Here is a 14,876-nt window from a genome sequence, read left to right as displayed (position 1 = left end):
CCGGGCCAGGGGCCGGGCCGCCCAGAACCCGCCGCGCGCCCCGGGTGGGGGAGGCGGCGGAGGAGGAGCGCGCGGGGACGGGACAGTGGGATCCCTCCCAGGAGCCGAGCCGCCCGGCGCCTCGTTCCTCCGCGCTCCCCGCCCTCTGCGGCGGCCGCCAGAGCGGACCCGCCCTCCGGCCAGACCTGAGACCTCCGCGGCGCCCGCCGTCCAGCGACGCCCCGCGCTTCGCCGCCGACTCGAGGGCTCCCTCCCGGCCCGGGACCTGCTCTGCGCCCGCCACCCGGGGAAGCCTCGCGGCTCCCCCTTTCCTCTCCGCTTCTCGGGCGCCGCGGAGAAGTGACCCGCCCTCCCTCGGGGAGAGGGAAGGGGAGGATTCGCACCGACACCGAGAGCGGGCGAGCGGGCATAGGCACCGCGCGAGGGCATTGTGTGTGTGCGCGCGTGTGCAGCGCCGCGTCTGTTTCGGAAAGCGCACCGGGGAGGGAGGGCCTGTCCCCAGGGGGCGGAGCGCGAGGGACCGAGGCTCCGGCTCCGCGTCGGGGCAGAGTCCCGCGGAGTCCGAGCGCTGCCGAGGCGGCCGGCGGAGCCGCGCGCCTGCAGGCGAGGCGGGCGCCCAGAAGGGAGGCCGGCGCGCCCTCGGCCGTCTCCTCAGGCCCGCGGACCTGCGGAGGAGAGGCTCGAACTCGCGGAGTCAGCGCGCCGCGCAGCTTGCCCGCCCCGTCGGCCTGGGGGGCACGACCCGTGGAGCGAGGTCCTCGCCGCAGCGCGCCCGCCGCCCCTCCGCCGCCCGGCCGGGAGCCCGAGAGGCGCGCACCATGAGCGGCGGCGAAGTGGTGTGTTCGGGCTGGCTCCGCAAGTCCCCCCCGGAGAAGAAGTTGAAGCGTTATGTAAGTAAAGCTCCGGCCGCCGTTCCGCGGGCCTTTTGCGTCCACACCCCTCCCGGGCGGCTGTCGCGCGGAGCTAGTTCTTCAACTAGTCCCGGGCTCTTTCCCCTCGGCCCCTTCCCCGGCAGGCTGGGGACCCGCCCGGACGACTGACTTTCTTCCTGCAGATTCCATATGGCCTGCTCCGCGGGCCTGGTCGCCCCGTAGGACGGCCCCGGTTCCCAGCTAAACGCCCGCTGCATGTTCTTCTTATTCCTTTTAGGAGGGGTGGGGTGCGATGGAAAGAGTAGTGTTCTCCCTTCTCTATATCTGCATCTGTTTATTGCGGGCCGCTGTGTAGTGAGTTTCCCGCACGAGGAACGCCGCTGAGGTTTTAGGACTCTCCAGCCCTGCCTTTTGGTTCACGCTCCCTGTGCCCTGGCCCGCGAGCTGGGTTGCGGGGAGCGGGCTGTGGACCTGAGGAATCGGTCGTAGAGACGAGCATCTCAAATGCACGCAGAAGGGTAAGAAAGAAAAGTTATCGTGCGCCCTGCCGTTTGCATAGCAGCGTTCACATTTTCGCGGTTTTGAATTGAGGGACATTGGAGTTTGGCCCGAGAGCCGTGGCGGTTTGCTGCGAGAGGAGGGCGCTGGGGGGAGCCTGGTGGCTGGTGTTTGGGCGCTCTGGACATGCTGTCATGCCCCGCAGGAGGGGATAGCCGAAGCCAGAAGGGATTTCTGTTGTGGTCCTTTCCTAGGGCACCAGAATGGCTTATATGGGATTTGTGTAATTGATACAAGATGCTGATTATGCGTTAACCCGTTTTAGCTGTTAGGAAAAATATTCCTTGAAAGAGACAACCTTACTTTAGTGGAAACCTGTGTCCTCTTCAAGAGTCTGGGATTTTATTCCTATTCCCCATTGGTTCTTTTGTCGCTGCCCCCTGCAAAGGAAAGAAATGACGCTTTTGTTCTGGTATCTGGAACAAATTTTTTTTCTAGTAAAATAAGTTCCCCAAAGCAAAATGTATGCCCTCTTAAGTGTAAATTTACTATCTGTGCTAATGGAACCTGTTTCTACAGCCTTTATCAGAGCTCAGGTTAATCCTGTTAGTCACTGTTTGCTTGCATAGAATAGAATGAAGTACAATATTTAACTTCACTGACAACTCACCAGTGAATTTATCATTTACTTTCTGCCAGAATTTATTATAGGCACGTAATTTCATTGAAGGACTCGATGCCACAAATCATAAGAAAGTTCTCCAGGCATGTTGAATCTTTCTAAATCCTGTCTCTCCATCTGTCACAGTTTACCTGAATCTCCCGGTACAGGTGCTAACTTTATTCCAAAAATACGAAAGGAAGTGGTTTTTATCAGCTCTTAGTTCTAAAAAGGTTGGGTGCATGGGAGCAAGAGAGAGAGAAGAGGGTAGAGAGAAAGTTATGTTTGTTTTGAGAAGGTACAGTTTAGGAAATGCATAGACCTAAGTGATTATGTTCTTGGGAAACTAAGGAATAATACTTGGAACTATGTAGTGATAATAGAGGTTTAATGCATTCTTTCACATGGTTAGTTTATAGCTTACTCAAAAGACACCAGGCACTGTATTAGGCACCAACTATAAGGTTAGAAAATACAATAGGAAAAAAGTCCTGCCTCTGGGGCTTGGAATTTAATGTAATATTAACCAGGAAGAAAATAAAAAAAGATTATGTCTTAACAAGGACAAAAAAATAAAAATAAAAAAAGTCTCATTTGGTCATTACAACTGTTTTCTGAGGTAGGTGATCTCTCTGTTTTACAGAAGAGAAAACAGGCTACATAACCCGAACATGTAAGAGGCAGGATTTGAACCCAAATCTGCCTGCCTGACTGGACTCTAAAAGTTTAATGACTCTCATGTAGTTCATTGCAAATGTGGAGCTCAGACTAGATCATCTTTAACGGTCCCTTCAGATTATAACCTATGAGTCTATGATTTGAATATTAATTGAGAATACAAGGAAGAGGTGGGCTGTGGATCAGATGCACTAAAGACACATTAAGTCCTGGTCTTTGCCTTCAGGTAGCTTTTTGAGTCTTTGGGACCATGAGACAAACATATGTGAAAAAGTCAGCCAACAGTGCAAAGTGATTTATGACTGTGTACCCAAGTTGAGTGGTATGGATATTTTATGGCTGTTCTGTGGAACAAGCTCAATGTAGACTGAAGCCATGGGAACGCTTAAGTGAAACAGGGGCTCCCTAAATTGGTTTCCACAGGGGGAAGCATATGCCTAACAGCTTGGGGGAAGCCAGGGCTTTTCTTGCCTGGTGTTTTCTACTAGAAAACACTAGTGTTTTCTTTACACACTAGTGAAGTAGACGGAGGTGGCCCAGGAAGACGGTGGACAGGGTGGCTGTCAGAATTAAGGGAGCTGGTGGGAAGACGTGGAGTGTTATAAGTTAAGTGAGGCTTATCTTATATTTGAGCTGTTGAGTTGGTTGCCCAGAAAATTTTGACATCCCCAAATTATTGACCTTTTGGCTTTGGTATCCATTTTAGATAGTTTTTGCTAAAGCAGCTTTGACCATCGATGATCTAGACATGTATAAATGCGTTTCCTATGCTTGTTTTCTTTTCATGTGGAATCTTTATTTTCTGGATGAAAGGAAAGATTGTTGGCCACCCAATAGGCAAAATGTTGCTGGATAATGATTTTTTAATGAATAGATTTGCTGTGAAAAGATATTTTGGATGCTGGGTACTATAATTACTAAATGAGACTTCAGGGAGTTTGGAGCATTGTGATTCTATTGGGAAATATTTGGCCCGTGGGAATTTGACAGTTGTCTTGCTGTTTATAATATTTATAGGGTAGCCCAAACACTGATTAAGATGATTCTTAACAGCTTTTAAGTGGCAAAAAAGTGTTTTAGTTTTATCTTTAAGGCCATTTCAAATTATGGCCCCCAGTGAATTCCATTTGCAACTCCATTTTATGTTTGCTATTTCATAGTCAACACAAGCAGCATTGTTTTCTTTATACACTAGTGTGTTTATCTGGTATGGAAGCCTTTCTTGAATTTCCTAAAGACAGTGAAAGTGCCATAAAATTTTTAAAAAGTGAGAGAATGACTAGGGTAGTGAGTAGATTCCCAGCCTTTTCTACTTTTTAAAATTCTTTTTAGATTTGCAGAAGGGTAAGGACTCTTGTATGTGGTTCATTCTCTGTAAAGTTTTTAAACACTGCTTAAAATGGAGGTAAAAATTTTTATGTTTCTCTTCAGTTTTGCTACTGCAGTGTTGCTGTTTTTTTTGTCCTGTGTTATATATTAAACAGCTGCTTTTTTACTTTGGTAAGGACCTGGAGTAGAATCACATACAGATCACTGTTACTAGGGTTACAGAAAACAAGTAAACTCTTGGTAGTATGTGCTCAAGAGTGGTGCTCAGATTTTTAAAGAATTATTTAAAGAAATAATGGTGGAATTTTCATCAGAACTTGAAATTTGAGCTGAAATAAAATGTAAGTCTGTAAACAAAGGATTGCTTCAAGCCAGCTGGCTACCACCATAGCTCTGCAGGAGGAGCTTCCCTATGGCCTGCCTCAAGCCAAACATCAAGTTTGGGCTCCTCCATGGGCCGGCTGTCAGCACTGGGCAGGTGTGCAATCTCAGCAGGAGAACCTGCTTCTGAGGCCAGAGCAAGGTGTCCTGTTAGCCAACAGCCAGCCAGGGAGCAAGGCCTCAGCCAGTCCTTGGGTGGGTAATCTGTACCCAGCTTGGGCTCTGTCTGCTCTGCAGCTGTCAATTAACAGGGCAGTTCTTGTCTGGACTTCGAGAACACACTCCTGGTTCTGGAAGTGGGCCTAGAAACAGAAATAGTCTCTCCTCCCGGGTGGGCACCTGACATCTGACATGGAGGAGGGGGGCGTGGGCGGGCAGAGTATCAGCATCTCCTTGGTTCAAGGACAAGGACCTGTACTAAGCATGAAGTCCCCGCTCAGCAGTGTCACTACAACAAAGAGGACTGTGATGTCTGGAAGCTCTTCCTAGCTTTTTATGGCAATTACCACTAGCAATCAATGCATTCTGTAGCTTTTGCTTACAGTGACTGAATGAACATAATTATTCTGTTGAAGAAAATTTTTTTCTTGCTGTCCTCATATTAGTAAACAGTCGGTTCAAATTCCTAATGTTTTCTTTTTACCTCTTCAAGTATGGCAGGAATGTTGTTTCTGTTAACAAAGATCACCTAGCAATTACATTAAGCCTTTATGATAGTTAATGATAGTTAATTTATTTGTTGTGCCTGAGCTTAATGATAAGTACAGAACTCGCCGTGTTAAACTTGCAGAACCTCTAAATCTGATTATTGCTGTTTGGGATTGAAAATTACCATTGGGAAGGTATTGCAGTTTGGAGGGTAGTTTTAGAATTCTGGTTTCTTTAAAAAATTTTTTTGTTAAAAGAATATCTTTGAACAATAATATGGCAAGAGTTATACTTGGATGATCTGCTTGGCAGCTGATTGGTTATTTCAGTGTATTTTGCCATAATAACTCTGCTTAAGAAGTATGTAAGGAATAAGTAAAATTCCATGTCTTAGAGTCAACATAAAATATGTTGATAAGGTCTTGATAATTTGCAGATTGAGAAAGTTTAAGAGGTAATAGATTCCAAACATACATTAAGTGCCAGCACTCCTCATTTTCTTACAGAGAGTGACAAAAGGGACCCCCTAGGAGGTAGACTACTACTTTGCTTTTGAAGGGTTTTGTTCTAAAAAGTGATTAGATGTAGCCACTGATGGTTTTAGTGGGTAGATTGTGCTGCCCTGGGAGGAACCTCAAGCTTTGCCACTACCCACCCACACTATCTTGATCCTCAGTGCCCTTTTCTGTGAAATGGGAGAGGGAAGGGCAGTAGATGTAGCATTCCTCTTCTCAGACATTGTTTTTTTTGGGAGGGAAGGGGTAGATGGGGAGCTTCTCAGTAGGCTTCCTTTTGAGGAAATAAATCTTAGTTAATTGTTCATCTTAAATAGTTTGGTGACTATATTAGGAGCTGCTTAAGCAGCATTCTCTGGGGACCCTCTGGTGGTGTTCCTGTTAACAGAAGGCAGGCACACCGAGCGCCTGTGTCCCCGTGCTGGGTGCTGTGTCTCTGGCTCCCAGAGCAGCACCCGGCCAGAGTACAAGCTCAACAAGTGTCTGGTGACTGAATAATAATAAACAGGTATTTCAGGAGCTTTTGTAATATGCCACATGTGAAATGCGATGGAGGGAAAGGCCCACTCCCTGCCCTTAAAGGAGTTTCTGATCTCTTTTTGAAGACAAGCTGTAATGTTGTAAGGCCGTGTATGGATAATTGCCAAATGAGGGCCAATTGCCTAAGACTGAGAGCAGAGGGTAGGGGGCTGCCAGGGGAGACTTCACAAATGAATTTCAAGCTCTGTTCTTGGAAGAACCGAGGTACTGCTAGCAGCAATAGCAAAATCATAAGGGAAGGCTGGTTTTAAAGGAAGAACAAGGACTTTGTGTGGCGTTTAGACATCCTGGTGAAAAGAACTGCTTCAGAACACCTCAGTTTCATGCATGGAGTTTGGCCGCCAACTGTAAATTCTGGTTTGAGAAGTTTTTGTTTCTGCTATGACCTAATGCTCCTGATGGGCGCCTGAGCGCAAGTGAATTTTCTGCATCAAACTAGAAGCAAACAGACAAAACAACCTGTTTGGTCACCTGAACTTATTAAAATTCTAAGGGACATGTGTTATTTAAGATTTCTTTATGTCTGTTTTGAGCTAAATAATTCATTCTGGCAAGCAGTTAGTTTACAACAGAGAGGGAGCATGTTCTGGTAGGAGGAAGAATAAAAGAGCCTTTGATTCATTTGCTTCTGAGTTCAGCAGGAGGGCCACGGCCGCCTTGGGCTAGCGTCTTATTTTGGACTTTGGAAGCCATCTTAGCCCAGCTGTGTGAGTGCCAGCTCCCGTTGGGGGGAAGAGAATATCACCATTGGATCACATTAAACCCCTTCTGACTGTTGATGGAGGGCTTTCTCCCATTTCACATTCCTCACATTAACAGGGTGGCTCATTTCCACCAAGCTAGAGCTCCATCTGAATTTGCCATTTGAACTTGGACTGAAGTCACAGTCTTTCTGTCACCCCTTTTATCTCAGTATGTCTGTCAACTAAGTACAGAAAACTTATCAAGTCACAAGTCTCTTTATTCAAGCCTCTTGGGCTAGAGTACAAATAAAATTAGCATTCTTTTCTTTATATTACTTCTGGGGAAAACTGACCCATTGTACTGTGGTTTTTCACATTTATTAAATAAGTAGCCACTTTAGTTGCCAATGGGATGGCTTTGGGAGCCTTAATGATAGATGGCAATGTTGGCCTGTAGAATTGCTGGGAAAACTCATTTTTAGGAACTAGAAGTTTTTGACCGTTTTTGGCTTATATGTGTGAGCACCTTAAGTAATACAGGAATGCCCTAACTGGCAAAAAAGAACCGTTTATGTTTTAACATTCTTTTTTTTTAGTTTAAAAAATTTTTTAGTTTATTATAGAGACAGGGTCTCGCTATGTTGTCCAGGCTGGTTTCTAACTCCTGGCCTCCAGTGAGCCTCCTGCCTTAGCCCTCCCCAAAGTGTTGGGATTACAAGTGTGAGCCACCACACCCAGTCCAAATCTTTTATACTTCATTTATTCATAGAAACAAAATTCTCTCTAGTTGAATAGAGTTCTCATTGCTGAATGCATATAAAGTACAGTGTAACCTAAGTGTTTTTCACCCCAAGTGCTTTTGACTCTCTCTTAGCCTGCTTTATAAAAAGAGTGGAGGCTGTGCAGTGTAATGCATGTTTGGTTGTTATCTCTGTTACATTAGCTCTTGGAGCATTCTGATTACAACTTGTAGCTGCCAAGCCCTGTCCTACAGTATTATCTAGAAGAAAAATTTTCCATGTGGTTGTTTTAGCAGAGCTATGATATGCCAACTGCACATGAAGATGTAAGTTGTAAAGGAATAGAGCTTCTAGAAAGAGTGATGTGAGTTATCCTAAATTTTTAATACTATATAATTGTTCTTTCCTTACCTTTGTGTGTGTTTCAGAAATGTTTATCATATTTCTAAAGTGAGTTTTATCTTTAAATATTCAAAAGAATGCCAAATTTACCAACAGTTTTTATGGAGGTGGTTTTTTTCTCTCAGCTTTTTATTTTGAATTCATACTTGACCTAGGTAATTCTCTAAGTTATGTATTCAAAAAACAATGTCCTAAAAGGAAAAAAACAAATGACTACATTGTCCCATGAATTGAAAATATACAGAGAGTTCAAACATTTCTTTTCAATGTAAAAATCTTAGGTCTTTTTTTTTTCTTAAGGAAGAAAAATACTAAACTTTGCTTTAACTATCCTGTTCATTGTTTTTCCTTTCCTTTTTTATTTATTTTCTTTTGCTTTGACTCATGTAGTTTAAATTTTCTTAAAAAACAGCTTTATACATTCTTTAAGACCACTGCACTGGGGGAAAAAACAATCAAAATTCTATTTTACATTTCAAGAAAAAGGTGAGAGGAGGCCATTCTTTGGTCTGAAGAGGCGGAAAAATGTCAAATAACACCAGGGTTTTGTAACTTGCTTTCATATTGCTTGGTTGAATTAAATGTTTATCACTCTTGCCTACATGTATTTATATGTGAAATAAACAGGTAAATGTGATTTTAGTTAAGAGGCTTGTTTTTGTGAAATGAAAATGCTGGACAGTAAGTAGATCAGGAGAACTCATCCTGTTTTTGTTGTAGTTTTTATTGTTTTATTGAATGCATCAGTTAACCAGTCGCTATAAAATTTTATTTGCTGACTTTTCTAAGTGCAAGAAAGGTAAAAGCACACTTTGTCCCATAGTTCTCTATCCTCTCACTCTTTTCCTATTGGTCTCTACTTTTTCTCTGTAATATAAGCCTAGACACCAACATCACAAAGTACTTGTGTCAAAATTTTTACACACATATTCTTTCACCTTTTCTCTAAAAAGGGGGCATTAATTTGTATCACAGGTATATGGTAATCAAGAATAGGAATAATAATGTTCCACCTGGCATGTAGATTGTTTTTCTCTCCTGAAATGCAGTTTTTAGTTACTACTGTGTTGGGAAATGTGGTTAGCTAAGCCACTTTCTGACTAGCAGAACTCCTCCCTAAGATGACTACCTGATTAAAGAATTAAGGGCCTGGTGTGCTTTCTCAGCTTCAATCCATAACACGTTCCCATCAGTGCCTTGGCCAGAGTTGTAGTAGCCAAGATTAAAGTGCTTCTGGTTGGAGGGATGACCCCTTGATTATCCAGAGAGAAGTGCTTTAATCTTTCAGTTCTGGAAAAGAAACACTTGGTAAAATGCTACCTTCAGTGTTTTGAATTCCAATGGTGTTGTGTAGAGCTTGCTGAGGAGTAATTACCTCATTCAGTTAGGGAGGTATTATTTGAACCCCCTACCCTCTGGCAAAGTTATAATTGATCCCAAAGTTACATAGGAGTATTTGGACTTTATAGTTTCTCCTTAGCAGTTTCAGGTTTAAATGTTTGAAGTGTTGAGAAAAGGTAAAAGGAAATCTTGAACTAGTAAGAATGCAGAATATTGGGGAAGATAATTTGTTTCTAGTGATGGTGTTTACATAAAACCAAAGCCTTCTGAGTAATCTTCCCTGGGTATATAGGTCCTTTATCTCCAAAGGGAAAGGCATAAAATTAAACTGGTTCTACTAACAATATTCTTTTTTCTTCGTCTTCCTTTAAGCAGTCACATAGTTAAGGGTCAAATTTATAAAAGTTTAATGCTCCAGACAGGAAAAGCAAGCCTACCATATTTTTCTAGTTGATTTTAATAATGATCTACAGTATACACAGTAAAAGGTGTAGACACATGATCTGTTTACAAAGAAAATTATGGCTTCGTTTATCATTCTTTGGTGTTTGTAGTAGGATATTTAATTTCCAGAGGACAAAGATGCCATTTGTTCTGTCTGAAATTATAGTATAGTTCCTTGCATAGTCTCTTGAACAGCATGACCAAATAATTGTAGAATTTCGAGCCCAAAATTATAAATCATCTTGTCCAATGTTTCTCAGCCTTTTCTTTTTCTCTCATGTTTTGTTTGTGTGTCCTTTGGCTTTTCATACAATCTTACTTTCTTTGATTTGCATTATAAAAACAATAGCTCTCTTGAATATCTTTTTCCAATTACATATATCTCCTTCTCCACTGGTCAAGAGCACATCCTCATTTTACAGGGAACGAAAACTAGCCTCAGGGAGACTAATTGATTTGTCTGAAGTCATACAACATAACCAGCTGTTCTGTCAGGGCTGGTCTCTCACCTCCCAGGTCAAAGTCTTTCAGTCACTGAGCGAACACCTGCCCGGTACAAGACACTGTAAAGAATGCAAAAGAAAACACTGTGTTCACCTTTGCGAGTTTATGTGCTACTAGGGGACATAGTGTGCACTCAGCCCTACAAGTTATGTTATGACTGGTGATGTGTGAGACAGAGCTTTAGAAGAATTCAGCAGAGAGAGGTTAATTCAGGGATCTGAAGGCTTACTGAAGGTGGCAAGAGACATTTCACCAGGACCTTAAAAATGAATTCAATTTTCAAAGATGGGGCTGGAGGGAGATGGGATTTCTGTTTCTCCCATTCCCAGCCAGACTCTTGAGTTGGTTGTATACACTTGCCTCTCCCTCTTACTCCCCTGCCGTTCATTTCATAATGGGACACAGCCTGGGTCCTTTCTCTACCACCCTTACCTAAACAGTCCCTACAAAGTTCCCCCAATGACCTTGTTGTTGTCAAATCTTAGTGGACATATTTTAGTTCTGATTTTTCATAGAACTCTTGAGGACGTTGATGGAGATGACAAATCCCTCTTCTTAAAACACGTTCTTTCCTGTGCCTTCCTGACCTCAGGCTTTGGTTTCCTTAAATGTTGAAGTTTCTAAGGGTTTCAGTACTAGCCCTGGTTAGTCTCTCTTTTCTTCCGTCTTCATTAGTGGTTCTTTATCCAGTGAGGTCCTAAACTCCTTTAAAAATTTGATTACAGCTCTGGGCTCTCAGTTTTCATAAGAATTCTTACAAAGTCACACATAGACATCATTAAAATCTGGAATGTTTCTGACCCTTAAAGCCCATCTATGGCTCTCAACACCCAGTTAAATGCCCCTGAATCATTTGCTTATAATTCAGACACTATGTCTCAGTCCATTTCTCATTCCAGATCTATGGATCTAATCCATAACTGCTTAGATACCCCACAGCAGCTCAAAGTCAGCGTGCTCACAGCAGGTCTCATCATCCTCTCCCTAAGCCTGGTCTGCTTGGTGTTCCCTTGCCCAGTGGCTTAAGCCGGGTTTTCTTTGATTCTCCTCTCTCCCTCATTCTCCACACCCAATGACCAAACCCTGCCAGTTCACCTTCCAAATATCTTGACTTACTAGCCCCTCTGTTGCCTGAGCTACTTTTGCCTTTCTTCTGGATTGCTGCAATATCCAGTTGGTCTCTTTGCCTCCAGTCTTGGGCTCCTCCAAACTGTCTTCATCAAGGCAGCCAGACTGACCTTTTGAAACACCAATCTGATAACGAATGCCATTCCATAATATGAAGCTGTTCTGCAGCGTTTCTTTGCCCTTACGAATGCCTCAACCTCTTCCCTCGGCCTGCAAGGCTCTTTGTGACATGACACCAGCACACCCATCCAGGAGTATTTGTTGCTACCTTCTCCACTCAGTCTCTCCACTTCAGCTATCCTGAACTTTCATAGTCCAGATTGGCTCTGCAGTCCTTCTTTCTGGACCTTTGCACGTGCTGTCCACTTCCTCCAGGAATTCTTCGCCCGCCCTCCCTTCTCTCCACAACCAGGCTAACTTCTGTTTATTCTCCTCCCTCTGAGAGCCTTCCCTGAATGCCACTATCACTGTCACAGGTGCACACAGTCACAGTGTGCTTGGGGCATCTGTTTTGTCCTCCTGTGAGGCTCTGTTGTTCCCATAGCATAGTGCCTGTCACACTTGATTATATTTGCCTGTTTAATTGCCTATTTCCCCTTTTATGGTGGGGCCACATTGCAACTTTTGTGAGCTTCAGGTACTTTTGTCTTCATGGGCCCCTCTTCCTCTATTAAAAACATTGCAACTGTGTCAGTATAAAGATGAGTATTTTCTAAGCTGCATTTGTTGTATATTAATTATGATTATATCCATTTTTATTCTGATTTTAAAAGAAATGAATATTAAAATACTTTTGTTCCTAAAAGTATCATGGGCTCCAGGCACTGTACCTTCTATGTCTGATGGATATGTTGGCTCTGTTAAATAAACAAATATTTTGGAGACAGCATATGTCAATTGATTGATTGGGACTAGGAAAAGTGAGGAGTTATTTTGTTATGTGGCACTTTTGTAATGGCTTAGATAGCTCGCTAATACTAAGATGTTATATTTTAATCCCTAGTAATGGAAAAAATTACAGAAAAATAGGATGGTATACCTAAAATGTATTTAATGTATGCCCCTAAATATACATACATATACACACATATCTATAGGTAAAAACATCCTGAGATTTTTATGATGTCAAAAATATGTTCTGTGCACTGTTTTATTAATATGCTCATTTCTATGTAAAGCAATGTTTTTTTAGTGGGGATGGAGAGGTAATTTTGCCCCTTCCAGGGGACAGTTGACAGTGTCTGGACTTCGGAGACATTTTTGGTCGCCACAACTGGAAGAAGGAGTGCTTCTGGGGTCTAGTGGGTAGAAGCAGGAATGCTACTAAATGTCCTGTGTTGCACAGAATTATCGGGCCCAAAATATCAATATGCTGAAGTTGAGAAACACCCATGTAGACGATTTTATAAAGCTTAGTTCTTACATCTGTATTATTTGGTTAGTTTATTTCCCTTTATTTTCAGTGAAAGCCATAATTCAGGTGCAGGATTGTTTTGTATTACTGGAACCAAACATTTACTTTTCTTACTTCAGTAATGTGAGAAAAACAGTCATTGAGATGGCTGAGCTTTTGAACGCTAGAGGTTGTGAAGGGTTTATGTGATAAGCAAAATCTCTCTCCAACAATCTGTTGTCCTTTAAATCATTACCAAAATGATTTTGCTTTTGCTCTCCTAGTACAACCAATTGTCTGGTTGGTGGTAGGGGGGATGCTGAGTCATTTATTCATGCATTTTATTACCTCTTGGCTGGAGTATCCCCATTGATTGTTCACAAGCTGCCCAGCTTGTTTACTTTTTATAAATTACATGTAATCAAGTCCTCTTGCAGGTCTGGCTACTGTAATAGACAGTAGCCACAGAGCAGGGCTGACAAGTCTGCATTTATGCTGATGTCTCACATTCAGTTCATGTTCCACTCTCCAAGCGTTCTTGCCTCCTCCATCTGTATTTGAAAAGGAAGGTAAAGAGAGAACTGCCACCATGTTACCTCCTCTCTGAGGATCTGAGGATACTAATTTATAGCTTGGTAGAGTCCTTTGGTTGGGAAGAATCAAGGGTTTGGGGTAATGGTCTTCAAGCTTCAGTGTGGGATGAGGGCAGTATGCTGTGACGCTTAAAAAGGTATGTGTTCAGCTTTTTCTGGCAGTGATAGAGATCAAACTGTCCCCCAAAAGGGACATACTTAGAGGATGACAAAAGTGAAAGCGAATTTTTAAAAAGGTTAGAATATGAGACAGTACCTAACCATCACTGAGAACCTCAAAAGACTTTATTAAATCAAGGAAGGTATTAGGTAGATATTGATTTTAAAAAGAATGTGCATTACTGAATCAAGAGTTTATGAATGGCTTAAAGATGAAGGGGAAAGATGACATGATGGAGGATTAGCTTTTCAGCAGAAGTTCTGGTAATTCTAGTTATTGGATCTGAAAGCATGTTATTAAAGTATAGTCCAGATTTCCTGGAGTATTTCAAATTTCAAATATTCTTTCCCATTGTCTTTTTAATAACATGTCTGGTTTGCCCTAAATTTTGGTTAGTTGCATGTGGTTGATTTGTTAAAGGGCACTAAAGTGGATCTCCTTGACTAAAGAAGTTAAATTCTCATGTTTTTCAACTCAGTGTGTGTGTGTGTGTGTTTAATTTATATATTCTAATCTATTTGTTTTAACCTAAATTTGATTTTTTAAGTCCACATTAGAGAAAGAGCAAGAGAGACAGATAGACTCTATTTTAGAAAATTGGTCAAGAGGTGGACCAGGTGGGAATGGTTACCTAATCCTGCTAGACGAATACAGTATTTTATGTCCACCTAGCTACTGAACTCTGCTTCTAGACAGCTATCCTTTTTTATTTTATTTTTTTTACTGTTTCTTTAGGGAAACTTTGTAATTCCATCCAGACCTTGGAGAGAGATCTTGACCAAAAAAAAAAAAAAGAAAGAAAGAAAGAAAGAAAGAAAAAGAATTTTGAAAGTTTAATTATAAAAGGATGAGTATCACCAGCTTTTGTTAAATCATTAATCTTTTCTTTTTCTAACTGTCTCTGCATCAAAGTGTTCATTTTTCCACATACTTGTGCTAGAAACCCACATTGTACTTTAGAACTTTGTGCCCCTATAGTAGTACCATATTAACTAATTAGCCTAATTGCTAATCCTTCAGGGTCTCTTCCTTCTCCATCCATTTACTCAGGAATACTGCAGCCTCTTAGATATCATGCCCATCTGCCCACAAGATCTTACAGAATCTTCATATCTGCTTTGTAAGTGTTGAGGATCATTATTGTTATTATATGAAGTGTCTACCACACCCTCTCATTGCAGTAGAGCCCAAGTAAGTTTGGTTAGCAGATCACTTTGTTCCTGAATAGGAGGAGCAAATAGAAGGGTGGTTGCTATATGCTGGTGGAGACCCAGAACCAGCTTCTACTATTTACTGTGGCAACCGAGGAAGGCTAGATTCCTGTGACTTCTACCTTGCCCTGAGAGTTGAAGGCTGGGCTCAGGAC

The 14,876-nt window shown here is 42.4% G+C and overlaps 1 protein-coding gene across 4 annotated transcripts in view; it reads left to right on the top strand.

Moving 5' to 3' along the window:
• Positions 1-660: 660 nt before the first annotated feature.
• GAB1 (GRB2 associated binding protein 1) overlaps positions 661-14,876 on the top strand; it is a 113,354-nt gene continuing 99,138 nt past the window's right edge. For all 4 annotated transcript variants that reach the window (XR_006735385.1, XM_045552204.1, XM_045552206.1 and 1 more), the window contains exon 1: positions 661-890. Coding sequence is in view for 3 of the 4 variants with exons in the window: in XM_045552204.1 (XP_045408160.1) it covers positions 819-890 (72 nt within the window). In the remaining variant the exon portion in view is untranslated. The remainder of the gene's footprint in view (positions 891-14,876) is intronic.

Source organism: Lemur catta, chromosome 5 (assembly GCF_020740605.2).
Source record: "Lemur catta isolate mLemCat1 chromosome 5, mLemCat1.pri, whole genome shotgun sequence".
NCBI lineage: Eukaryota > Metazoa > Chordata > Mammalia > Primates > Lemuridae > Lemur > Lemur catta.
Note: the sequence above shows the minus strand (reverse complement) of the source record. Positions and strands in the feature narration are given on the sequence as shown.